This window comes from Mercenaria mercenaria, chromosome 10 (assembly GCF_021730395.1).
Source record: "Mercenaria mercenaria strain notata chromosome 10, MADL_Memer_1, whole genome shotgun sequence".
Classification (NCBI taxonomy): domain Eukaryota; kingdom Metazoa; phylum Mollusca; class Bivalvia; order Venerida; family Veneridae; genus Mercenaria; species Mercenaria mercenaria.
Genome location: NC_069370.1, coordinates 44912272 through 44939722, shown reverse-complemented (window position 1 = coordinate 44939722; position 27451 = coordinate 44912272). Strand labels below are relative to the sequence as shown.

General features: G+C 34.3%; 1 protein-coding gene across 2 annotated transcripts; it reads left to right on the top strand.

The window, feature by feature from the left end:
- Positions 1-289: 289 nt before the first annotated feature.
- LOC128546083 (uncharacterized) lies at positions 290-24452 on the top strand. 2 transcript variants are annotated; one of them, XM_053552944.1, is made up of 6 exons: positions 290-365; positions 5793-5869; positions 12353-12763; positions 19682-19810; positions 20187-20220; positions 21744-24452. In XM_053552944.1, exons 2-6 carry the CDS (start codon positions 5818-5820, stop codon positions 21853-21855), a joined length of 738 nt encoding a protein of 245 aa, XP_053408919.1. In that variant the 5' UTR covers positions 290-365; positions 5793-5817; the 3' UTR covers positions 21856-24452. The 2 variants fall into 2 exon arrangements, with proteins under 2 accessions (XP_053408919.1, XP_053408920.1); XM_053552945.1 differs by lacking the exons at positions 19682-19810; positions 20187-20220; positions 21744-24452 and adding exons at positions 15028-15124; positions 15575-16232.
- The last annotated feature ends 2999 nt before the right edge of the window (positions 24453-27451 follow it).

Sequence of the window (27451 nt, the reverse complement as noted above, 5' to 3'; positions counted from 1 at the left end):
ACACAACTTCATCTTTGTGTGTATATTTTTTTAAGTTAAATAACCTGTATATATCTACTTGTGTTCATCCCTCATTTCTTCTTTCACTATGCATTTGCAGTGCCAAAATATGTGATGATAAGACATATTTAACATTTAGGAAAAGAAGAAAAAGAGCTAAAATATCTTATAAATAATGATGATCTAAAACATAAATTGACTTAGACATTTGTATGAAATTCACAGACTCTCTGTTAACGTCTAATATTTTAGGTAACCGCGTCGACTGCTTAGATATTACCTTTGCTTTCAGGAAACTCCGGAAATCCCGAACCGGCCCGATTCTCCATTTTACAGTAATAGTGATTGTATAAAAGGTACAAAAGGTAAGCGAAATCATAAAAATATTTTTTTTCTTTTTACACAATTGAGTCGGGCAATGATTTTTCATTGAAACATCGCCGAAGCAAGCACAACTAGTTTTTTTCCGTTCTTCGTATTTTGAGCAATATATCAACGAAAATTACCATGTGAGCAAATTTTACACAGGTACATGTGTTAGTCGACATACGACCATATTTTCAGAGGTTTTCTGACAGCTACTCAATTTTTGATTATGCCGAGGCTAAATTTCGAAGGAGAGAGCTCTAGTTTTGGCCATGCTCGAGTGAGGGCGAGCGCAAGAACAAGTCGCCAGACGTTTTAATGTCTTTTGTTCGGCAATACTGCGTCTCGTTCGACGTGTCAGAGGCACGGACACGCTTGTCGAGAAGGCCTCGTTCGGGTAGACCGCATGTAACGTCAGTACGGCAGAGAAATTACCTACGTCATCGCCTTTTGCCTGACAAATTTTTGACGGCTGAACCCACTTCACGTTTAGTGGCTTAACGTCAAGGCATGACAATGCGCGACCTCATGTTGCACGTGTCACTAGGAGCTTTTTACAGACGAACAACATTGATGTTTTGCCTTGGCAGGCTGCAATCCGATTGAACACGCCTGGGATTACCTTGGATAGCATTTATGTCAACGTCAACCACGGCCTGCCAACGTCCAGGAACTGATAGCAGTGCTCCATCAGAAATTGGCCAGAATCCAACGGTATCTGCTTCATGGTAATGAAAAAGTGATATCTGCCCTTGAAAACGGCATTTTGGGAGAAAATGACATTTTCAAGGGCAGGTAACTCTTTTTTCAATACCGGTGACCTAAGATTTTTATTGCATAATTTTGTTTCTTAGACGATTATCCTTTAACATCCAAAGTTTGAAGAAATTCTATTATTAGGAAAAATTTCGCCCCGAATTCTAGCATACGCCTTTAAAGATAATGAGATGTCTTAGCTAATATGATACTATTTTTACAAGGCTTACAGCTAAGAGCCAATATTTGTCATATTTCCTGTTGATGAAAACCTGTTTCACAGAATATATTTAGTCACTGCTATGGCTTTTTGTGTGCAATGATTCTGGATTATATCGTCAAACGATACAAACAGTCAAATTGAAAAGAAATTTGGGTATAGAAAGTAAACAATTCAAATAAACGATGAGTGAGAAACTGTATCACCTTTATAGGTATCACCTTTATAGACAAATATTTTATAGTCATTAGTAATATGTGAATTGGCATTCATTGCGGTATTTAGATCTGGTTTCAGTTTTTCTTTTGAGGCTAAAATGTAGGTCAAGTTTATTCAATGTCAATAGAGATTAAAAAGCAAATATAAACATTTTCCCTTGTACGTTTTCTCAATTTATGCCAAGTTATAAAGCTAAGGAAGAGGTTGCAGTTAAAGATGTAGAACGAACATGGTCTTTAGGAGCTGCCTGACATACGGACAGAAGAATTGACAGAAGGCCTAAAGACTCTTAAATTTACATCAGTAGGTAAATTTTACGTTCGGGAAACTGGAGTTTTCCAAACTTCCAGTACGGGAAACTTGATACTAACTACAGTAACTAGCTTCTGTTCGGGGAGCAAAATCTCTATTTGACACTTGTTTCTTTGAAAAGGTTCGGCGCAGAAGAAGACACATTGTACCACATACATCCTGTTCATTTCTTATCTTGGAAGCTTCACGAATAGGAAACTTAACTTCCCAATCGGGAAACTGAGATTTGAAGAATACGAAGTATCTAAAATTGTGTAAAAATATGTATTATGAAGTACATGTATTCTCATATTATACGAAGCTGATATGAACAAAACCTAACAAAATCCCTAGAAAGATATAAAGAGATATAAATGAACATTGAAATCCCGCAGACTGGGGTACCTAACAATACAAAAGTTTTGCCTAACATTGTCAATGCCTACCAAATATATCACTAACTATACCAAACTTATATACCGAGGCCTGCGGGCCAAATTCAGCAGGTGGCTTAAAGCAAATTTCTTTTACACATACCCGGTACATTTCATTTGAATGTTCCAAAATGTTGGTAATTAAGTATTATTTGACAATTGATGTATTACGTTGTTAGCTACATGGTCATTTTTCAAAAATATATGGAATATCGAAACTTAGTTAAATTTTACCGAGAGCCAATATATGAAAGTCAATCGTCAATACAATTTTGTCCATATTTCAAATTCCAGATAATCAAATTTCTTTGTACCAGGCTTGATATTAATCTTTGTAATCAAAGCTTTAGGTCAACAATTACCAATGCCGAAGAATGCATACAAGTACTACTAATATTTTGAGTAACGTATTGTCTTTGCAAAAATTAAAATGAAAAAAATCAAGATATACCAGATACTTTCATTCAGAGTTTAGACATTATGAGGACATACAGTTATATTATGTACGTCACCGTGGTTTACTGACAAAACTTTAAAAACATTATAACAATATTGCAACGTACTGCTTGATAGCAGATGCTACACCATAGTATCTGTTCAACGTACATACATAGACATTATCTAAAGACTACATTTGTTGACAACTAAAAATTACGTAGATGTATCTATTTTATTCAGACATAACAAATAACAACAATTTAGGTAACGGACATATTGATTAGATTAGATGAAACAATCTTTCATTTACGTATGTCAGTTATGTTGTAAAAGGTCATATAGGTCTCCTGATTCCTGATGGAAGAAACATACGTTAAAATCATAAAAATGCGTTGCCTATTGACATTTCTCTTTGGCAAATCATCTGAATTGAAATATTACGAATACTGATGTGAAACGAGTTGATTTCTTAAACTATGTTCTATCTTTATCGTAATTTTATATGTAAGATCAACACCTGTTAATTTTTCTCAGTCATAAAATATTGTATTTCATTCAATCGAATTCTGTATTAATCAAGTTTAAAGTTTATGTCAGACTAAAATGTAAAGATATACTATTTGTGTCAAACGCTCTGATATTCTATAAGCACGTCAAACAAATCATTTTAATAATTTAAAACGCGGTTTTAATAACAAAGACTGAGATACAAGCTTTATTTATTTTATCACTTCACTGTCAAATCTGTCTTTAATGTCCATGCTAAAAATTAAAAATGTTGTCTTTGTTGACAAACGATCTCTTATCACAAGTATGTTTGCCTATTGAATTTTAGTGTAGGTTGTTATTAAACGAGAATGAAAACTAGTAACCTTAATAAACAGCATTTAAGTACTGATTTATTTACGAAGTTATCTTAAGCACAAGTTTTGTTGTCAAATTTTACAAATTTTCTTAAATATTTAGAAATCATTCTTTAATACAAAATACTGAATGTTAAAGCAGGACAAGAAATTGTGTCTGACCAATTAACTGGTCTATTTTTTCATTATCCATGTATTTACTTTTTATTTGGACCTCATCAATGTATCAATTTCATATACGAGGGTTCGGATTTCCTAAGTGCTACGTATCATCAAAATTCTTTTTATTACAAACCTTCAACGTATTCCCTCTTTACCGAAACACATTTTTAAACCTTTTTACCTAATCGCGAAAAGCAGGTAAATAGTCTTCTTTTGGTATCTGTTGGAGACACTAATTAATGAATGGCACTGCCATTAGAACTTATATTTCTTTCCAGAAAGCATTTTCTTAAGCCATGGAAATAAATAAAATGTCACTGGGACTCAGGTCAGGTGAACAAGGCGGACCGTTTATAACTTCCACCTTTTCAGAAGCCAATAATGACTTAGCAACCTCGCATTTGTGAGAGGAGGCGTTGTCGTGTGTAAGATGGACTCCTGACCATCCTTCGCTTGGACGTTACTTATTGTAAAACTATTTCACTTTCTTCAGTACAGAGGTCTTGTAGAAACGTCCAGTGACTGTATGACCAGATGGACAAGGCACTTGAACAATTGTCCCACTAGAATTGAAGAAAATTGCTTACAATATCCTTTTCAAACTTATGGTCCTTTTGGCAATACAGGGCGTTTTTTTATCTTTTCGTTTCCATTGCTTATTAAGTCAATCAAAACAGGAACGGTTACCCATCCATGTAGACATGATGATTTAAATCTAAGTGTAGCATGTATATATATGGGCCTAAAACTGGATTTGGCAGTTGGGTCATTTTTTGTCTGAAAAACGTGTTTTACTGTACATTAGATAACCTTTCATGATTTTTCTAGCGGAATTCTCTAGAACATTGTAGAATTCCACTCTGTAACTGTTTTGTATAAGTTCCAGTATAAATTTGTCTTTCTGGCACATGATACCAACACGGAACTACCCACAGAATCTCCAGATGTTGGAATACTCTTCCGACGTAAAGCCTAAATGTCTTCTCTAACAGGACTGTTTACACCAGATACTAGTAGAAAGTGACTACTCAGTGTAACATGTGAAGAAGTCCAAATCTAGTTCTATGTGATTGACGAAATATGGTAATAAAAGGCATATAAGGATATAGCGGTTTCCTTTTTGTTTCAATTTTATTGCTAACTATAGTGACCACTTTCATTTTGAATTTCCAGGTTTAAGTTTTATTCGTTGACAAAATGTTTACAAACGCGTAATTGTTAGAAGCTAGAAAACAAATTTGCAGGAGTATTTTCAGAGGATGCTGTTTTTCCAAACAGATCTTGTTTGTGATATGCAGAATATCATCTTAATGTATAATATTTTTCGTTTTTGAAATAAGACTGGTTAATTTGTTGGCTTTAAAATGGGTTTTCATATCACTGAAATGCTCTGATTTAAGTAATGCGACTAAATTGTTTACATGAAATAAAGAAGGGACTAAATTAGTATAATGTAACCCAAAAGTTGAGCAGGAATATGAATTGAAATCTTATAGTCTCCGAAACTGATTTTCAGCCAGTAAGGACTAATAAATAGAAATGCTTGGGCGTATTAAATATTTTATAAAACAACAGAAAGTTGGTCCATTAACCCGCGGTTGAAGTATGCAAAAAATTGTATGAAGTAGTCATACGTGGATATCCGACGAGTGTGACCTTGACCCTTGAGCGGGAGGTCTTAGTCTTACACAAAAGTCGTTGACTTTGACTTGTTGAGTAAAACACATGTGCCCAGTAAAATTGAAATCCCTTGATGGATAGTAGGGCTACTGAACGGACCTGAGACCCTGTAAATACTTGCTTGTCTCATTATGAGAAACATTTGTGTGGACTTATATCAAAATTCCTTGATGGATGGCAGAGGTGTGGACCGGGCAAGAATGGGAGGCTGACGGATTTACAAATGGAAGAAGCGCAAACCTGTATAATCACCAAAACTGGTTGAAACCAGTAGACGACTAATAATAATAGTACAGTAATTTCATCTATTCACCAAGGTTGATGATAACACTTTATTTAATATGCAATCACGCGTATTTACAGGAGCCAAAAGCGAGACAGAGAAAGAATGGGTTTAGCTTTTACACTTGTCATATGGTTGATCACTGATGGGCAGATTGGTAATTATCATTTCTGTTTTTAGCTCACCTGAGCAATGCTCAGGTGAGTTTTTCTGATCGCTCGATGTCCGGCGTCTGTCTGTCGTCTGTCGTCTGTCCGTCAACATTTAGCTTGTGTATGCGATAGAGGCTGTATTTTTCAACTGATCTTCATGAAAATTGGTCAGAATGATAACCTTGATGAAATCTAGGCCGAGTTCGAAAATGGGTCATCTCGGGTCAAAAACTAGGTCACTAGGTCAAATCAAAGAAAAACCTTGTGTATGCGATAGAGGCTGTATTTTTCAATTAATCTTCATGAATATTGGTCAGAATGATAACCTTGATGAAATCTAGGCCGAGTTTGAAAATGGGTCATCTCGGGTCAAAAACTAGGTCACTAGGTCAAATCAAAGAAAAACCTTGTGTATGCGATAGAGGCTGTATTTTTCAGTTGATCTTCATGAATATTGGTCAGAATGATTGCCTTGATGAAATCTAGGCCGAGTTTGAAAATGGGTCATCTGGGATCAAAAACTAGGTCACTAGGTCAAATCAAGGAAAAACCTTGTGTATGCGATAGAGGCTGTATTTTTCAATTGATCTTCATGAAATTTTGTCATAGTAATTACCTTGATGAAATCTAGGCCGAGTTCGAAAATGGGTCACCTGGGGTCAAAAACTAGGTCACTAGGTCAAATCAAGGAAAAACCTTGTGTATGCGATAGAGGCTGTATTTTTCATTTTATCTTCATGAATATTGGTCAGAATGATTACCTTGATGAAATCTAGGCCAAGTTTGGAAGTGGGTTATCTGGGGTTAAAAAATAGGTCACTAGTTCAAATCAAAGAAAACCCTTGTGTATGCGATAGAGGCTGTATTTTTCAACTTATCTTCATGAAATTTTGTCAGAATGATAACCTTGATGAAATCTAGACCAATTTTGAAAATGGGTCATCTGGGTTCGAAAACTAGGTCACTAGGTCAAATCAAAGAAAAACGTTTTGTATGCGATAGAGGCTGTATTTTTTAATCGAGGTTGATGAAATTTAGTCAGAATGATTGCCTTGATCAAGTCTAGGTCAAATTCGAATATAGGTCATCTTAGCTCAAAAACTAGGTCACTAGGTCAAATTGAAGAAAATGCTTGTTTACACTTAAGAGACCACATTTTTGATCCAATCTTAATGAAAATTGGTCAGAATATTTGTTTCCATGAAATCACTATGTCAAACATGTTTACACTGTTATGGTGTTTTTATCAGGTGAGCGACCTAGGGCCATCTTGGCCCTCTTGTATATATAGCGATCATGCAGATTTTAATTCATACGTATTTTGTAAGAATCATTCAATGTGTTAAAACAACTTAATATTAAGTAGGTAGTATACGTTGTCATCAGGGTTGATTAAAAATAGATTGAACCGTAGCAATTTATTGTATTTCGTATAATTTAATGTTTTAGCTGCTTCAATTTCCATTTTGTTTATGACTGTCCTTTCAAGTTCAATTTTCATCGTTGTTTGAAGCACATTACCATCCAAAGGAATTTTAATATTGGAAACTACGGATATTTAACACTTTTCCGTGCATTTCGGTTTCATTGTTATCCGTAAAAAATAATCTTATCAGTATGCGCGTTAGCATTCTACTGACAGCTTAAAATGTAATTACGTCGCGGGGATCGTGTTTCCATGGTAACGCATTTTTTTCTCATTTTTAAACAAATACTTACGATAACGGGTTTTTTTTTACGGCTTCAGTGCCATTCTGTTTGAGTACTTAACGTCGCACCGACACAATTATAGGTCATATGGCGACTTTCCAGCCTACATGGTGGAGGAAGACCCTAGATACTCCCCCGTGCATTATTTCGTCACGAGCGGCGGGCACCTGGGTAAACCACCGGGCTTACGTAAACCAGCTGGATGGTTTCTTCACATGACGAATTCAACGACCTGAGTTAGACTCAAACCCTTATCGATTAAGGGCGAGTGATTTGAAGTCAGTGGCCTTAACCACTCGGCCACTAAGGCTGCTAAAGAATACATGCAACAGAGATGTTTAAAATACCTTTATCGCTTTTTGTCGAAATTGTTAAGAAAAGTGTTAAATAAATTTACCTTTCTTGTTTAATGTAGCTTCAAAAACATTTTATTTTAAAAGTAAGTAATATATTCGTTTTATTTATCAAAACAAATATCAAAGCTTTAAAATCTGAAATCAGTAGTCCTCATCAGAATTTTTTATTGAAAATCATTGTGCATACAAATATTATTCTCATGGACAGTATTGAAATACAGATAAAAAGCTAAAATTGTGTTCCCTAGATAGACCAGTGACAACTTGTACAACATGTACGTTTAAATATATACTATAGTCTGTCCCACCTAATTTTGGACCTCCGATAATTTATTCATACTGCATGTAAAATTGTCAAAAATAGCATCGTTAATACCAGAAGGTAAATATCTCTAGGCACCTTTTTCATTTTTTTTGAAAAAATCTAAAATGAAGTTAAAAATTAAGAATTTATGTTTTTCCCATAGACTTGCGTTGTAAAACGACGTGACGTCCATTCCAAGATGGCGGCGTCCATACAAACGTTTGGGGGTTTGCTCACAGTTCGCGACGTCTGTTACATTTATTGTTGAGAGTCATGGAAAATTAAAACAAACTTTGTCCCAAACGTGTACAGACGGCCCTGAATTAACATTTCACTTCAAATTAAGCAGTTATTTCCATTTCAGGTTTCCAGCTCTTTTTTCCCCCTGAAAATGCGTTTGTACTGACTCGTTAGCATTGACGTAAAATAAATACATGTCTCAAGTCAAGTGCGTATCATTATTTCAGCCATATATATCATAATAGAGGTGGGGACAGCAGAGATGCACGCAACCCATTTAACTCATTTTCACTACGGATTACTGTTGTTTACAATCATATTAAAGGTTCGGATGATAACAATCTGTTAAAAGGTCGTTTTTATTTAAATAGCATGAATACATGTTTGTGTTCTGACTGGTGCTTTCTGTTATCTATGTGCTCACTTTTTTATCTAGGTAATACATTATTCCTCAGTGCAATTAATGATTTGAAATATACAAATTTCAATTTAAGACAACTGCTTATTTAAGGGACTACGTTAAACTTTACCGCACTGTGTATAACTAGCTTATTAAATACATCTACCCATTTCATTACAAAAATATACTCTGGCAAAAATGACGGTATCAATTGCCACAACTTGTAACTAATGCAACATTAGAATATCACAGCGGTCATGTATATGCCGTGTCTAGTGGATATGCCGTGATATTTTTGATGGCGGAATAAGACCGGGCACTATTTCACCACGGACGAGAACCTACAGACATTCCGAAAGCCAGCTGGATGGCTTCCTAACTTGAAGGAATTCTACACACTAAAGGATGTTTCGAGCCACCGGCGTTTAGGGGCAAATGATTCAAAGTAAGCTACCTCAACCACATGACCGAGAAGCCACCTTTACGGCGGTCAATAAAAAATACACTCCAAAAACTGTTAAGATTCTAATTAAAAGGCATATAAATCTTCCCTTACCAAAATATTAGGTTCCGGCGAACGTTGCGGCAAATTTGCCGCAAACGTTTTGGTTAATTTGCCGCAAATTTTCTTTTGGCAAACTTTTATCATGCAAATTAGTTTGCGGTAAATTTTGCCGCAAACAATTTATGCAAATGAAGTTTGCAGCAAATCTGCGGCAAACCTAATTTGCATGGTATAAGTTTGCGGCGAATTCGCCAAAACCTTTCTGGCGAATTTCTGGCAATGTTCTGGCGACTTTGCTGCAAACAATTATGCAAATTTGTTTGCCGAAAATTTGCTGCAAACTTTTGGCGCTAAAGGAACAGGCACTTTGTTTTCAAGAACAAATGAATCACGGTTTAGCAATATATGTTCAAGAAAAGTAAGAAAAGGCATATTTGTCTCTTAAATTAGCAAAAAATATCATCTGCTGATAATGATTTATCTTTTCTAAATAATTATACAGAAAGAAATACAAATGTACGAGATCAGTATGATAAAGTATGTCTTTAGTAAATTTATATGTTATGCTTACATGGGTTTGAATATTTTAAAGGTTGTGAAAGCTGGTAACTGATTTGCAAACATTTCCTCTGTGTGCAAATGTCTTAAGTTATAATTTTCAGATTTACTAAATTATCAATACATTATCTATTGCAATCTATTGTATCTAGTGGTCTTCAGGTACATGTAGCAAAAGCCTATAATAAACAAAAGCTAATCGTTAGAAATCATTTAGTTTTTTGCGTGCGCAATAATGTGAAAACTAACTTTACATTGCAACATTTATCCACGGAATTAAACACAGTATACTTCCGTGATTTATCCCCTTTTTATTTATTATGGAAACAAAAATAATTAAGAATTCTAACACGATCCGATTCATTTTCCTATTAAACAAAGAAGGCAGAAAACAGTGAAAGTGAATTATTATACAACAAATCACTGTTCTGACGTCACAATTATTACGTCATGGCGTCAAACGGCATAGCGGCGCGCCGGAAAAAACACCGATTGAAAACGGGCAAATATGTAATGAATGTCGTCAAGGATGTACTTAAAAATCCTTGGTAACGTGTTAGAATAGAAATAATATATCTTTGCTCTTGAATAAATCATTGTTTGTCGTTCAGATGCGTATTATTATATCACTCGAGCTGCGCCCTCGTGATATAATTCCTTCGCATTTAAAAAAATAATATATCTCTTCCAGTGATTTGTCGTTGAATAATTCATTGTTTGGAGTTCAGATGCGAAGGAATTATATCAGTATGCATTTGAAAAATACTCTGATTAAAGATATTGTTTCAAATGCATTGTTCAGTTATTTGCCTGAAATTCTTCAAAACACTGCCGCAGGTTGACTGGATCAATTAAAAGTTTCGGATGATGGATTTCTGTGAAAAAATTCTGACTTTGAAAATTGTGCATTGAACTGGATATCAGTTGGAAGGATAAATGGAATTATGATTAAAGGAATTGATCTATACATATAATGACAGGATTCTTTCGTGCAAAATAAGTTCTTTTTCTATTTTTCATTTTTACATCAAGTTTTCAAAACTTCGTTTGTATACTAGAAATTATAAATTCTATTACAAACCCAATCTGTTTTTACGGGAGGAAATATAGCTTTTTAAGTGTAAAAAATAAGAGTTAAACATCCCCGAGGTATAACACGTGAAATTTCCCGAACATCTCCAAAATAGAGAATATTTGGCGACCAGAAATAAACAACAGTGATTTTCCATGCAGAAAATGAAATGCAGTCGCACGAGAAAACCAGATGATTTTGCAAAAATCCTTGAAATTCCCGAGGGTGACTTTTTTTTAATTCACAAAAACATGTTTTATGTTCTTTGATCCCGTTCCATTTCTTCATATCAGTCAAAAGTTGAGGTCCAAAATTAGGTGGGACAGACTATAGTAGGTCGCAGGGTTTGTTTCTATGTTAACACTAATTTAATTCAGAAGTCCTGAAATATGAAGGATTTTAGAGCATAGTTTTAGTATATACATGTAAGTGCCAAATTGGTAATAGAAACAGAAAAAAATATTACAAATCTAACGTCCAATTTTTATTTGAAAATGGCCGTAATAAGTAACATTGCATCCAACTGTATTCCCAATAACATCCATTACCATTATCCATTTTCTTACATTCCGCATAATATTTCATTATTAGTACATAAAAGTCGTCACAAAATATTGATCATTATTCAAAATGCGAGACTCCTGAAATATGTCGGCAATTAACTACTGTTTTAAAATAGCTCAAAGAAATAAAATACTCAGAACTACGAACTTTCAAGGTAAAAGCTATCAACTTTGCGTGGTAACTGACACGTAACGTCATCGACGTCCTTTCAACGCCACAATCTTTTGTTAAATGAATTTATTTCAGGAGAATTAATATACAAATAAATTAAATTTGTCGTAAGTCCTCACGTTAGCTTCCGGTTGGGCATGCGCACATACAAATGTTAAGGTATACTACCTCCTTCAGCTTTGGCACGTTTTACAATATAAGGAGACATAGGCTTGTGACCAAGTTTATAAGAAACGTATAATAAAATCATTCTAAATTTTGTTGGAAAATACTTACTTTGTTTTCATATTTAGAACTGCATTCCTTAAGCTATTTTGAACATTAATTAAAACTAAATACGGTAGATTTATCAAATTGCGTAAACACTGTAAATGGTGAATATCATAAAAGGTTATGAAACTGATATCATCACCTGATTCAAGACTTCTGAATGTTGAAATCGTTATGTAATAATCTATACGTAAAATGAGTAATAATAAAAGAAGTAAATAACAACAATAGCGTTGTATATGTTTGTAGTATCAATAACCCGAAAAGCCTTTCTTATGTATCACTGTGATTTTCTTTTGACATGTTTGTTAACTTATGTAAAACTTCTGATTTTTCAGTTGCAAGCTTATCTTTTATTCTGTCAGCATCGCGAGTAAAACTAGGAACTACAGGAACGTTGAAAATGGCATGTAATGTTACCGAAAATGATGTATCTGTGATATACAACATTCAAATACGGAGGGCAACTGGCCCAGGATCTAACCACACATGGGAAACCCTCGCAGAAATTGAAGCAGGTTTAACCGAAGTTCCAGTTTTAGATAAAGACATTGTAAATGACAAGGGCTTTGTTCCAAGAGGTTTACTTGATAAAGAAACTCCAATTAACACTTATTTAACATTAGATATGAATATTGAAAAACTGACATATAGTGACGCCGGAGACTACAGATGTGAGCTGACCTATAAAAGTAACATAACTGGTAGCGTTGCCTCTGTTAAAAGAAATGCCAGCCTTTCAGTTGTAGGTAAGTTTGTTTTTCCGACTTAGGATACTGTTATAGTGTTAAATGTTTACACTAAACTGAAAGCATTCATTTCATGATTATTTGACATTCACTATCACCCTGCACAATCCACAGCAACGAGACTATATTAATTTCAGTGTATGGATCCTCAGCGTAAAATACAATTCAGTTTCTGAGAGAATAAAGGATTCATGAAAAAATTAATGTAGAATGTCAATGTCAAAGTAAACAACTTTTGCCTTTACCAGTTAGGCCAGTTCAGGAAGCATTTTATAAAAAATGTTTTAATCGAGAAATATTGATGTTATCAAGTACCCACCCATCTGAAGTAACGTAAATACATTTTGTTTTACGAATCCCGTGTGACTGCTTTTTTATTATTATCATTCTTATTATTTTGAGATACACATGATTGGTGTTTAACCCCTTTTAACTTCATTGCCGTCGAGATTGTTTTTGAAATATGTATGTATAAATGTGGTAAGAAATTCTATGTTCAGAATTTTGACACATGTTCTGAATTTTGACACCCCAACGTTTCATTACAAAGATGGTAAAATACTAAACATAGCCTACCGCTACTTGCTAAAAATATCTTGCTGTAAAATATCTTTTTTTTCTGATATTCAAAGCAAACATTTATGTTATAGTATACCAGTAGTAGAACAAGACAGCATATGGTCCGCAGTAACGGGCAAAATTCGTATTATTATCACTTCAGAATTCAAGATGCAATATCTCGAAAATGTGCCATGATATTTTTGTGGGCTTTTTTTCTGTGTTTCTTTTTCCTTACATACTACTTATTCCACATAAAAAAATATGTTGAAATTAGTTTAACCCCAACAGATAAAATGACCAGCCTATAACCTTTTCCTAGATTCAGTACCAGTACAAACCTATTCTCCGCAAATAACTGCCAACTTCTCCATATGTATAATTCAGAGGTGGAGGACAAATGATATCAGACACAATGTCTTTTTATCAAATCGTCATGGACGTGGTCCTGGCCGTCCATGCGGAGTTTGGTGTGTCTGGTCCGGAACTTCCTGTGGTCTGGGGAATCTTGTCCTCATTCCACATGGACTGTTAATTAAATGCGTATCAGTAAATTAAAAACAATATAAATAAAACTATAGACTCAACGCTTCTGCGGCGACAAAAAATGTGTTTTGTTTTTGCGTTTGATGCATTTGCCAAACTAAACAAGTTGTTGCGTAATGTGAAATGTTGAAGATGAATATGCTTTATGCATTATTTCACTGTTATATATATATATATATATATATATATATATATATATATATATATATATATTCATCTAGTGAAGGGACATTTACTCCTCAACCGGTTTCAAAAATTATCATTATCAGGGTTACAAACAATATGGCGCCCTTTGACGTCGTCAATAGAAACAAGGGACGTCACTGTTAAATAAAAATAAATGACGTCTAATTTACTAACGAATAAAAATGACGTGACGTCGTTGTAAAACATCTCTGTGAGGTATGATTTTTATATGTCTCTATTTAGTGAAGGTTTAAGCTGCCTTATAGACATTATTTCTCGTTGTTTTCTACTGACTATACTGTCCGTGAACATTTTGAAAAATGGAAATGTTTTATATTTCGGGAACTTAGGTCTCGCACAAACGTCAATATGTTCCCTAACGTAAAGTACCCTTTTGGTGACGTCACGGAAGTGTTGATTGTGTAAGGTCACTCTGTTTCGAAGATTTGAAGTTTCACCAATGTATTCTTGTTGACATTTCTGGCACTGAATGACATTTATTACGTTTTTCACATAGCAGGATATTGATTGGTTCACCTTGAATGTCATTCCAAATCTGAATGTGTATGAGTCTCCTTCTATAATATGCTTGCACATACCACATTTTGAGCTGCTGCATTTACTTACTACGAGTTTTCTGAAGTTTTCAGTACATTTTGCTTTTGTTAATATCGTTTTTAAGATTTGGTGGTTGTCTTTTACTTTTATTAATTTTGAAGTTTGAGAGAACTTTTTTCATCCATGGGTCTCGATGTAGAATATATAAGTCATGTCTGATTTGTCAAAATATTTCAGGGTTAATCGGGTTAAATGTGCTAACGTATGGTATGGTATCTAGTTGTGGTGATTCGTTAGCTTCTGATAAGATTTCTTCACGGATTGGTTCTTTTACTTTTTGAATTCCGGCTGTAATCAAAATGTCTGGATATTTCTGGATCAGGTATTTTTTCAGTTCGTTTCGAATCTTTTCATAGGTGTTGTTTCATCGGATACTATGCGTTTTAGACGTCTCGCCAGTGAGAACGGTATACTGACTTTGGTGTGTTTTGGATGGCATGACTGGAACAGTTGGTATGTTTTGCTGTCAGTAGGTTTGTAAAAGATGTCAGTTTCTATATGTTCGCCATGTTCAATAACCATGCAATCCAAAAATTGCAGACGTTCATTACTGTACTCTATTGTAAATTCTATATGTTCATTCAGACTGTTTAATATTTAAGATGGTCTAGCTCTAATTTAGATTTATCCCAAAGGATGAAACAGTCATATAAAAATCTTTTCCACTATTTTTTGAACATTTCCATGTATTTTGTTCCGAAAATTTGTTCATTTGTCTGCATAATTTTTGTTCCAAATATCCTATTACGAGTGTGGCATATGTTGGCGCGAATATGGTCCCCATTTCAGTTCCTTTGATTTGTTTGTAATATTTATCATTGAAGGTAAATGTGTTATTTTCAAAAATAAAGGTCACTGATTCTCTGATGAATTCTTATGTAAATCTGTTCGGTATTTTTTCAGGGTGTTTGTTCAGCCAGTAACTTATCGCTTCTTCTCCCAGTGTGTGTGTGTGATATTGGAGTAAAGGGATTCAACGTCGAAGGAAGTAATTATAGTGTTCGGATCTGTGTATTTAGGTAGCTGTTTAAGGAAGTCAGTTGTATCTCTAAAAAACTCTGCACATGCTTGATTAATGGTTTTAGAAGAATATCCATTAAACTACTTAATCTGCTTGTCGGGCATGTTGGGGCGGCAATTATGTGTCGAAGTTTTAGATCACTTGTTTCATTTGTAATAGTAACACAGGATGTGTTCGCTTCTTCACATTTCTTCCGAACTGACTCGCTTTTATGCACTGTTGGCAGACCGTAAAATTGACTTTCTTTGACTTCAAAGTTTTTCAGATACTGATTTTCTTTTTGTCGTAAACAATTAATGTGTTTGTCTAACAGTTTATTGTAATTGATATGATTACTTTTTGAGGGGTCAATTGCTAACTGTTCGTAATATGTTTCGTCTTCTAATATATCTTAAGCCATTTTCTTGTATTTGTTTTTGTCCATTATTACAACTGCCCCGCCTTTGTCTGCCTCTTTAATTATGATGTTAAGGTCTAATGAGAGTGATTTAATAGCCAGTCTTTCTCCTTTTGAAATATTACTCTTGATATTCTTTTTCTGATTTTCGTCGTTCAGTGGTATATTTTCTACTATTTTGATAAAAAAAAAAAAAAAAAAAAAAAAAAAAATATATATATATATATATATATATATATATAATGACTTTACATGCCTTTCCAACAGTATTAAATCATAAAAATACAAACTAGTTTCGCCTATCGGCTGATCAGTGTACACACAATGTAACGTGACGTTGAAAGGCATGTTAGGTCATTTTATTTATTTGATTTATAGACTTCCATCTTGTGCCGAGTCTTTTCATTGTCAAGTTTATATATATATATATATATATATATATATATATAGTCATGCATCAGTAATATTCATTTGTATGACATGCATCAACATTAATATTTGCAATGTAATTGCTACATAATTTGTGAAAATAGTGTCAAGAGATCAATTTGAAATTGTTGCAAAAACTTTTCGCTTCTGATATTTTCTCCTATCATTTTCAGGAGACAATGACCGTGACAAAACGCAGTGGGGTTGATATTTTTGTTTAACGTTTGTACATAATGTTGTCGTTGATTAGAATAATGATATTTAAGCGATACTGGTTTTAGCCAAGAGACTTGAGTGGCAATTGTGTTACCCAATAATAATAAGAAACACTTTAGCCTAAAGTAAGATTTTAAACACAGTAAGTACGCCTATAAGCTTAAACACCCATTCAAGACTTAAACGAAACATAGTTGTACTTTTGTATGATTGGGAAATCACAATACAAAAACATTTTTTTTCTAAATGTATTTCCGCTGAACCGCATTATATGCTGCTGTTTAATCGGTTAATTTCTTTCCGGAACAAAATATACGAGATCTTAATATTTTAATCAGCAGTTGTTTGCATGCAAATAAAGGAAATAATATAGCCTTTTCGATGAGACGATAATTATGAGATCTTAATTTGGAGAAGAAAACTGCGAAATCGAGTACAGTTATTTATTGTTTCTTCACATGTGCTATTTACAAATAACATCATTGATAACATTTGTAATACGTTTTTTGAAAATTTGACGAGTGTGTTATTATTACGCATCACCGTTTCCTCTGCAACTGGTCCCGATGACAATTGGTAATACAAATTTCAATTTTCTTCATATGTTGGTCAATGTTTGGGTCGCTCGAAACCATGGATAACTCGAGAACTTTGCTTATCCCCTCGCGACCTCGAGCGAGTGGTGTTTCACTGTATTTCCAAATATCTGTGAAACATTAGTGTTCATTGAAATTACACGAGTTATAGCACATAACTCATGTCCGTGAACTAAGTCAGAGCAACCAGAGTAGCCAGAGTTCAACCAGAGTTCAGCCAGAGTTTAGCCAGAGTGGCCAGAGTAGCCAGCGTTCAGCCAGAGTAGTCAGAGTTTCTAGGATTTTAACATGTTCTGGCTACTCTGGTCAGCCAGTGTAGCCAGAGTAACCAGGATTTCATTTGCTCTGGTTCTGGCAACTCTGGCTGGCCAGAGTAGCCAGATTTTCTAGGATTTATACATGTTCTGGCTACTCTGGCTGAACTCTGGCTACTCTGGCTAAACTCTGGCCAGAGTTCTGGCTACTCTGACTGAACTCTGGTGGAACTCTGGCCACTCTGGCTAAACTCTGGCTACTCTGGCTGCTCTGGCTAAGTTCACGTTATAATATGTTGTCAAATGAAACATGGCATATCATTGTTCTGAAAAGATCATGGTTACATGTATCGCCGAGAGTAAACGTCTATTGCTACAGTATTTTGCTTCCGAAAAATATGAAAAGTCAAACTAAAGTTGTATAAACCTAAGACGTTTAATTTTCCCCTTCAAATGATGTTGAATATTCCTCACACCATAGATTTATTAAACATTAAATTACATACAAAAGCAAAGGAAAAGAAGCTTATTTTTTTGTAAAAGCTAAGGTAAGAAATTTCAAAACATCTACAATAAATCAAGACGGATTTGTGCTCTTATAAACTGCAAGATTTTGTCACACTTGATTTTTAGCTCACCTGTCACGTAGTGACAGGGTGAGCTTTAGTGATAGCTCTTCGTCCGTCGTCCGTCCGTCCGTTCACAATTTCCTTGTGAACACGTTAGAGATCACATTTTGTATTTGATTTTAATCAAACTTGCACACAACTTGTATTGGCATAATATCTCGGTTCCCTTCGAAAACTGGCCAGATCCCGTCATGTGTTGTAGAAATTTGACCCCTTAAAAGTCCAAAATTTGCTATTTTAGCTTTTGCAGCCATATAGAGACTTCATTTATGGTTTGATTTGATACAAACTTGCAAAATATCTTCAACAACAATAAATCTTGGATTCCATGATGAATCTCAGAACCAATCATAGGTTCCGGAGTTATTTTATATCTGATTACCTCCCCTGATTTTAATCAAAATGGATTTATATCAGTAAGTACTTATAGGACTCATTTGAAATTTCATTATTGTCATAAGTTGGACTGAGACAATCAGGGTAGATAACTATGGACTGATTTTATGTCATATTACCTCCCTTTATTTCAAATTAAAATGGGTATATCTCCGAAAGATACTGATCTGAAATTTCATTTATGCCATCAGATTGACTTGGACAATCAGTGAAGATACATATTGACTGAATTTATGACAAATTACCTCCCTTTATTTTTTATGTAAATGAATATACCTAGCAACTTCTAATGGGATTGGTTTGAAAGGTTATTTATATCTTCCATGGTAAGAAATAGTCATGTTAGATAACTCTTGATTGAATGTTTATCGATATGAATACTTTTCTAATATATTGTTGTAAAAGCTTGTACTCTGTATCTCCTACATGCATATACCAATGCATGATTACCTCCCCTGATTTTTATTAAAATGGATTAATCTCAGTAAGTATTTATATGACAAATTTGAAATTTCATTATTGTCATTAGTTGGACTGAGACAATCAGTGTAGATAATATCGACAGATTTTATGTCAAATTACCTCCCTTTGTTTCAAATTAAAATGGATGTATCTCAGTAACCAATGGAAATACTGATTTGAAATGTCATTTATGCCATCAGATGAACTCGGACAATCAGGGTAGATAACTTTTGATTGAATTTAGGACAAATTACTTCCCTTTATTTTATGTAAATGAATATACCTCAGCAGCATCTAATGAGATTGGTTTTAAATGTTACTTAAATTTTCCAGGGTAAGAAATAGTCATGCTAGTACAAAAATGCAGCATTTGAGCCTAGGACCCTCAAACTAGATATGGCTATTGGCCCTGACTTGTATGTGACCCATAGGTCAAAAGGGACTGTTACAAGAAAATAGTTATCCTGATGATATTTAATGTGTATGCCTATGTGATCTATGTCAAAACTTGATCTTATCGTTAAGAGCAATGGTACTCAGGTGAGCGATATAGGACCATCATGGCCATCTTGTTAATATATTGCTTACAGATGTTAACTGTATATTTCAGACACAAGGGAACGCTCAGAATATGTCAGCAAAACTACATTAGTGATTGTCACTGTTATTCTATTAGTGACAAATATCGGGACGATAGTGTATGCAAGGTACAAGGCAAGAGCAGGAAGAAAAGTTGATGGTAACAGAACTATTTCAAAATTTGTTCTCAAAAGGTTTTGTATGATTTAAACCCCAGAGCAATACAAACAGTTTCCGCATATCACTGTAAGCTAACAATAAAGTACAGTTTTATAATTTATTGTTTCTTTGATTTCCCTGTCTAACAAATAATAAAAAGAACCTTTGAAAATACAGAACGTAAACGGACATACCTGGAGTGAGCCGGTTCATTACAGGTAATGAAATATGTAACACCCTTCTCTCGGCTTAGCATCAATGCATAAATAAAAAATGAACTACTATTCATACATGAAAGAAATATATATTCCTCTTATTTCTTACATATTTAGACCACGTTAGTCTTCCAGTAATAAATAATATGTGTTTTCTTTCAGGGAAATCCCCTTATCGTACAAGAAAAAAGTTAATGTAAGTAACAAATTCAGATAAAAACAATGTGTTATTGACAAATATAAATATCAAATAACTTTTAGACAGTTCCATAAAATTATGGGCCTCCGTGGCCAATATAGGGATAATACACGTTCTTTTGTGTATTGACGTCTGCAGAAGCCCGCGGAACTGTTTGTGACCGAGACCTAAGGTCGAGGTCACAAACATATCTCAAGGGCTTCTGAAGACGTTAATACACAAAACAAACGTGTATTGTCGCTATTCTTGCATAAAAAATCATAACACGACGACTAAATGTATTGTTTTCATATGTGATGACTTTACGATTCCGATACATTTTTGAATTACCATTCTGTTGTTCTTGGAAACGGTAAACATGTTTGAAATATCCATAACCAGGGCCCAGAAATTATCAACGTTACCAAATGCACATGCTGAATATTTTCAAACGATTTTTTTATCTCTCGTTTTTACAAACATGAAATTACCAATAATTGTTCATATAACTCCAAAATTTGGTTAACTGGAGCACAATTGCAAGAATGATAACTTTACATTCGAGTTATTTTGAGTACGGACACATTTGGAGTACGAATGAATACGAACATAGTGTCGAGCTTTCAAGCTGTTAATATAAATTCTTCCAGAAATTAGATAAAAACATACCTACTGATACTTACCAAAATCATAAATAATATTCCTAAAAACAAACAATCGCACAAGTTACACGCGATTCTTAAACATTCACGGTTATCTACAAAAACTGAAACGACGCTGAGTTCTAAAAGGGGAGTAAACAACGGAAGAAGCGAGTACGAAAATTGTTGGGGGCAGTGCATTTGGCGTTGGTAACTGATACAACAAAATTTCATTCTATGGTTTAGATTGCATCTTTTATGCTACAAAAAGAGGTTATTATGGAAGAAACAAGGCGCAGATACCAGATGTCAATCTGCGGAGAAATACCTGTACGTCCCTGGGAAAGCATTTTGAAAATAAAAATCATGTACTAACAGCACGTGAATTGCCTTGTTTGCACACGATTTTTCTCCCGTTAAAACATGGGCGGATCCAGTGAAAAAAGAAGTTTTTATGCAAGAATTGGTGAAAGTCAATGACATCAAACCACCTGCTCCTGACTGATTTGGGTTGAAACCTCGCTTGGGTGTAGAATTCTTCATGTGATGAAGTTATCCAACTGGCTAACGAAAGATCGGTGGTTCTACCAACCTGTCAACCTGTGACGAAATAATGCCTGCTGGTGAACCTGTCGTCTTTGTCCGCAGTCAAATGCGTGATATATCAATGCAAATCTAAACCAAACAAAAACATAAACATTAACATTATAACTCTTACGATTCATGAATAGACACTGCATTTAAGACGGCTTTTTGAGAAAGCTCATTAAAGAGTGGTCACATACTCTTTAACTATCTGGCAATGAATTAACATTTTTACACACAAAATGCGTTTGTATATTTTAGGCAATTATAAAAATACTCAATACATTTTTGAAATGTATTTATACATTGTTTCAGTCCATTAGTAACGTGTGTCAAAGACGATTCCATTCAAGAGACAGCTGATGAATCCCAAAGAACTTATAACGTAGCACCTCAGAAAGACATCGACCTGAATTTATGTAATTAAGTTAGTTCTTCACGTTCGTGTCAAAAACTTTCCTACAATGTAGAATTTGATTAAATTCTGATTTTTCAAAACTTCAGAATCTATTTAGAAAATTCAGCAAATAAAAAAGATAGGAACGTGTGCTTGATGTTTTGCTAGACTGATTTGAAAAATTAGAACATCACGCAAGATTTCATAATGGAAGTCAATTTTCATGACATTTTCGCGAATAGACGTTTTTCTACAAGGTAGATTTTAATGAATCTTCTCATAGTCGTAAATAAACATATGGCCTACATTATGTATAATATGGTGTAATAGAATGTATATGTGCTTCCTTTTGAGATCGTTGCCCACGGTTAAAATGATCCGCATATTTTCAAGCTGGCTTTAAGCCGTTATTTTAAAGTATTTTACGTGTTAAGTGAAGTAATAATTGTGATCGTTAGTTACACTACAGTGTATATTAATTTCATTATTCATGGAAATGATTCAGTATGCCTATGCATTGATATAGGAATATCCAGTTTAGTTTATTTAGTTTAACGTTTTTATAGCTGATATTGATAAATGTACTTCTAGTGAAAGGTATAATCTAAATGTGCGTGGAGACAACAGTGAACTAAATATCGTTTTAGTATTACATTATTTGAACAGTTCCTCAATCTTAGGTTAAATATATCGTATCGAGAATTTAACAAATAATTATACGAACGTAGTGACTGTTACATATATCATTTCATGTGAACTTTAAAACTTTGTGATCGCAGTTGCTTATCGCTGAGAAAAATCTTTATATTTTTGTCAGTAGCAATAGTTATATATGACATCGGCATCTTAACTTTGACATTTAATATATTTTTGATGTTAATTAGGTTCATCTTGTCATCAATACTAATAATCAAATCTGTTTATTTACAATTTGACTCGTACTATCGTTCACAATACATTATGTGGTGATATTCTGTCGGTCGTGAGGCGAACGGATGCGGTGTCTGTGTGGTTGCTTTCAAGCTGTGTACTTTGTGATGTCATATGTTCACCAGTTAGTGTTGACTGGATAGTAATAGGTATTGCCCGAGTACTTGGCAATTCCTAGCTAGCCTTGCTTATGTCGCCTTGCTTTGCTTTTCAGTAGTGTCACTTTGCCTTGCTTATTGCTTTGTCATACATTGACTCGGGTTCATTACATTGAAACCCAAAATGTGTGGAATGGGTAACTCGACGTTCAATTGACATTGTTGCTTATTCGCTTTTGAATGATACCCATTGCAAAGTACAATATAGTACAAAGTGTCTTACATTGCTTAACCATGCGTTACATTATATTACATTATATATCATTGCCTGAGACCCGGGCTGGGTTGGGTTCACTTTTCGAACTTCAATAGATTGTGCAGTTGCGTTGTTACATTTAGTGATGTTTGGAAGCCTTGGGTTAGTACGTCTGTTTTCCTCTTGGCCGACGGATTTTGTTGCACGTTTAACGACTTCATACCAGGAGACCCTTGTTTAGTCATGGGCGGCCGATCAACTCCCAATAATTGAGAGTTTGAGATTTCAACCCTCACCTTCCCCTTCAACGTCTCTTGCGAAGTTAACGTATGAAGTTGAAGTTCGATTAAAATTCCTTGAGATTTCAAATTTTAGAATTAACCTTACTTCATTTAATCTGCCTATTCAATTTATCCGTAATTATGATCGTTTTTCAATTGTCCAAAAGGGCACGGCTTTTACAAGAGGTTTTAAAAATGAAAATTAAATAAAAACATTTCAATTAATATGATTATCGCATGTATATTAGTGCGATTACGATAAAAAGGCGAAACAATGTGAACAATGTAAAAACTCGTTGGTGTTGCTCCAAACATTTAGATTTTATATAAAATGATGTCAGTATACAATGTACGATTCTAAATCATACATTAGAGGAAATAAAAATGACAATCATATTAACGTATTTTATTGTTGATGCTGTTCTTGAAAGATGATGCAGTAAATATTTTTCAAACAAAAACATGAACACCAACTATTTCATGTGCATTTGTCTAAGTACTTTGAAATTAAATTAAATATATGCGATAGAGCAAACGCAAAAGGCATGACCATAAAATATAAAGGACAGATTAATCCGTCATGCTGTTGACTAGTATTTTATAGTTTTTCGTACAGACTTTTTTGACTTTGAATTGGTACTTTGTACATCGAATTCCTTAAAAGACGCGTTTTACTTGTAGAAAATCATAAACAATGTACTTGATGAAAGTTTAACCTTTTAAAAGATATGTTGATAACATGAGTCAATATACACAAGTTATAAATACATGTAACAAGCGCATTGAAACAAAATGTATGACACTCTCGTGATATCATACGTTTTGGCATCATGACACTCTGCATGACTCTGTATAATGCCAAACTCTCAGACAGCACAATATAATCGTGTCAAGTAACCATGTGTCTAACAAAATAGTCAAGAAATGTTAGGTGGAGACGGAAATTGTCGCACAAAATAACATGTGGGTATATACATGTATTTGTTTGAATATGCAATTTTAAAAGTAAAGCATGTGCAGATCCAGGAATTTCGGTTAGAGGGACACCAATTGTAAATAGAGAGAGGGTGGGGGGGGGGGGGGGGGGGGGGTCACCCATTTCAGGGGTGGGGGTGGTTGGGTGGGGTCACACCGAGTTTCAAGACCGATTTTCTTTGTAAAATGTAAGAATCAAAGGGGGGATTGCCCCTCTTCCAGGCTCTGGGTCCGTGCATGTAAAGAATGGAGTTGTCCCATACGGCTAACAGGAAACTTCTCGCATCATGATATCTTAGATCTGAAATTATCTGATACTTTAGAAGAAATTTCTGTCTTACTAGTACCATTTTATGTTTATAATTAAAATGCAACTATCGTATAAAGTGTCAGACAGAAACTGAAAATAAAATGTTCCACAAAATGATAATCTCGCGTAATTATTTATTTTTCAAGTACAATGACTGTCCTGCCATGTGCCTCCATCCAGATTTCAGTCTTTGATGCCGAGTATTGGGACAAAGCAGATGAAAAAAGACTGAAATTTTGATTTTCGTGATATCACCTGTTCGGACGTTCAAAACTTCAGTTCATACGACAAAAAGGCCCATCTAGTATAATCAATACCGCCTGGGGACACAAATATGCCGTAGAAGTTAAAGTTTGAACAAAATCTCAATGCTTCTCAAAATCAGTTGATAACTTCATACTTCCAGGTTCAATTCAATGTATTTAGTTAAAATTATTAGCCATACAAAACTTCATTATTCTTATACTTATTGATAGTGTTTCGCATCAAATTTAGTCAAATTATACATATGGATAATCGAATAATTTCATAAGCAGAAATCCTTAAACAAAGCTTTTTATTTCACATAGTAATAAAGAGAAGTCTTAGGCTTACTTGATATTACAAGGAAAACTTTAGTAGCAACGTCTGATATAAATAAAATACACGCATATGGGTGACGTTTTACCCAAAATATATATGAGAGACGTTAAAGGGGAAAGCGGAGGTTGAAATCTCAAACTCTCTATTATTGATATACATACTTCAATCTAATTTGATTACATCATTATTATATGTATGTTTAGCTGTAGTAAGAGTAGATTTTCTTGCATACCAGACGGGGATTTCCGGTATTTTACCGGTGCTGGAAAAATCCATCTTACACCCCGGGGTGTAAGCTGACTCTCGTGCTTTAAATGACGTATTACGAACTACATATATGTAGAAGATTTATGTAGTTATTTATATTTTATTTCGAAAAACGGAATAAAAATCCAATACCTTGACAGACCCTCTTTGTTCCTGATAGTATATTTCTCGATTCAAAACACGTTATTTTATCAAAAATTCATAACGTTACGCTGGAACTGATAAAACAAAACCGGAACTAATCATTGTTATTTGTCTTTCAAACGTCATGACGTCTTTCCTGTTTACGGACGTTGTTTTCCCGCGCTTTGTTTAAATACGCTGCTATTAGAAATAGTTCTAAAAAGAAAGCCGTTCGACTGATTTTATTTTAATTATTATATCTTGATATCGGTATGCAAGAAAAAGATTCTTTCACTGGTTATAGGTGCAGATGGGAACATCCGGCTCTCGGGTAACTGTTTAGGCGGTAACTCGGTAGGAACCTCGTTACCGCCTAAACAGTTACCCTCGAGGCCGGAAATTCCCATCTGCACCTATAACCAGTGAAAGAATCTTATAATATATAACTGTTGTGGTGAGTATCAGTGCATATCGATGTTAATAAAAGAGTGTTGTAAGAGATATTTTGAGTAATAAAATAAGTGACAAATTAGAGATATTAATGCTTATCAAGAAGTACCTTTTTATTATATGAAATATATTAAAATGGGGATTAGTTAATAGGAAAATGGAAGTGAGGTGAAAGGAGAATCTAACAGGAACAGACAGTGTTTGTGTGGATGTGTTTGTCCATAAAATACTGAAACGAGGTAAAACAAATAAACAGCGAGAACACATCAAATGATTACAGTGAAGCACCACCTTGGAACGGTAAGTGGAAAAAACACCACCGGGCCGGGAAGTTTAAACCATGCAGTTAATGACGCGTCAAACCTCACTCCTATCCCCCAAAATTACGGGGCAGTATATATCATTCAAGGGAAAATAATTAGGGGCAATTTATATGCAAAACAATGTAGTCAATAAGTGTGTGAACTTTCAGCTTAATGTCTCAAGCAGTGCAAAAGCTGATCTTCACACGATGTACAATTATCTAAAAGATCAAATGCACAGTTTTTACGCAAATGGCGTCGAAAAATCACGTTTTAGCCCATCCCTATTTGGTTGTGACGTTGCCGTTTTTACGGCGATTAATTTAGTTTTGAGGCGTCCATTTAATTCAAAAAGTATTTTTTCATTTAACCTATACGGTGGTGTAATTTTTAAATATGTACTCCGACTATCCGCCGAAGGAATGATTATTTTATGCAAAAATCATGCCAAAATCTTTCTACTAAATTATTGTTTTCAAGCGGAATGACTAAGTAGTGTGTAAAAACTGACTTCGTTTTCGCTGTATTGTCTTAAATTTTCCCCTACCCCCATTTTCACGCGCAGATTTTGTGCATCAAAATTTCACAAAGAATTGTGTGTATTTTAGGGAAAAGTAAGTTAATCACAAAAATGTTTACTACAACATATATTTCATTTTAAGCGTATTCAAATTTTGTAAGCTATTTTCCGATTTCTTTCCGATTTTTATGGTCACATTTGTATACATGAATGCATGTTACACACAAAAAAGCGTAATGAAAAAATGATACTTCTTATTAAACATTTTACTGCTCGTTCTCTCCTCCATAGATATTTTTGTCAATTTTCTGAAAATGTTCCTGAAATGTTTTTGAATAGAATAAGATTATAGAATTCCTTGACTACCGAGTTCATTTTCACGCTACAATACTATGAAAGTTGGGAAGTTTAAGCACAGTTAAAACGTTATGTCTTTTTCCCGCGTTTTTCAATCAAGTTCATTTGCAGCCCTTATTAAACGGTTTGTTGCATTATTAATTGGTTTCAATCTGTTTCACAAACTTTTTCATAA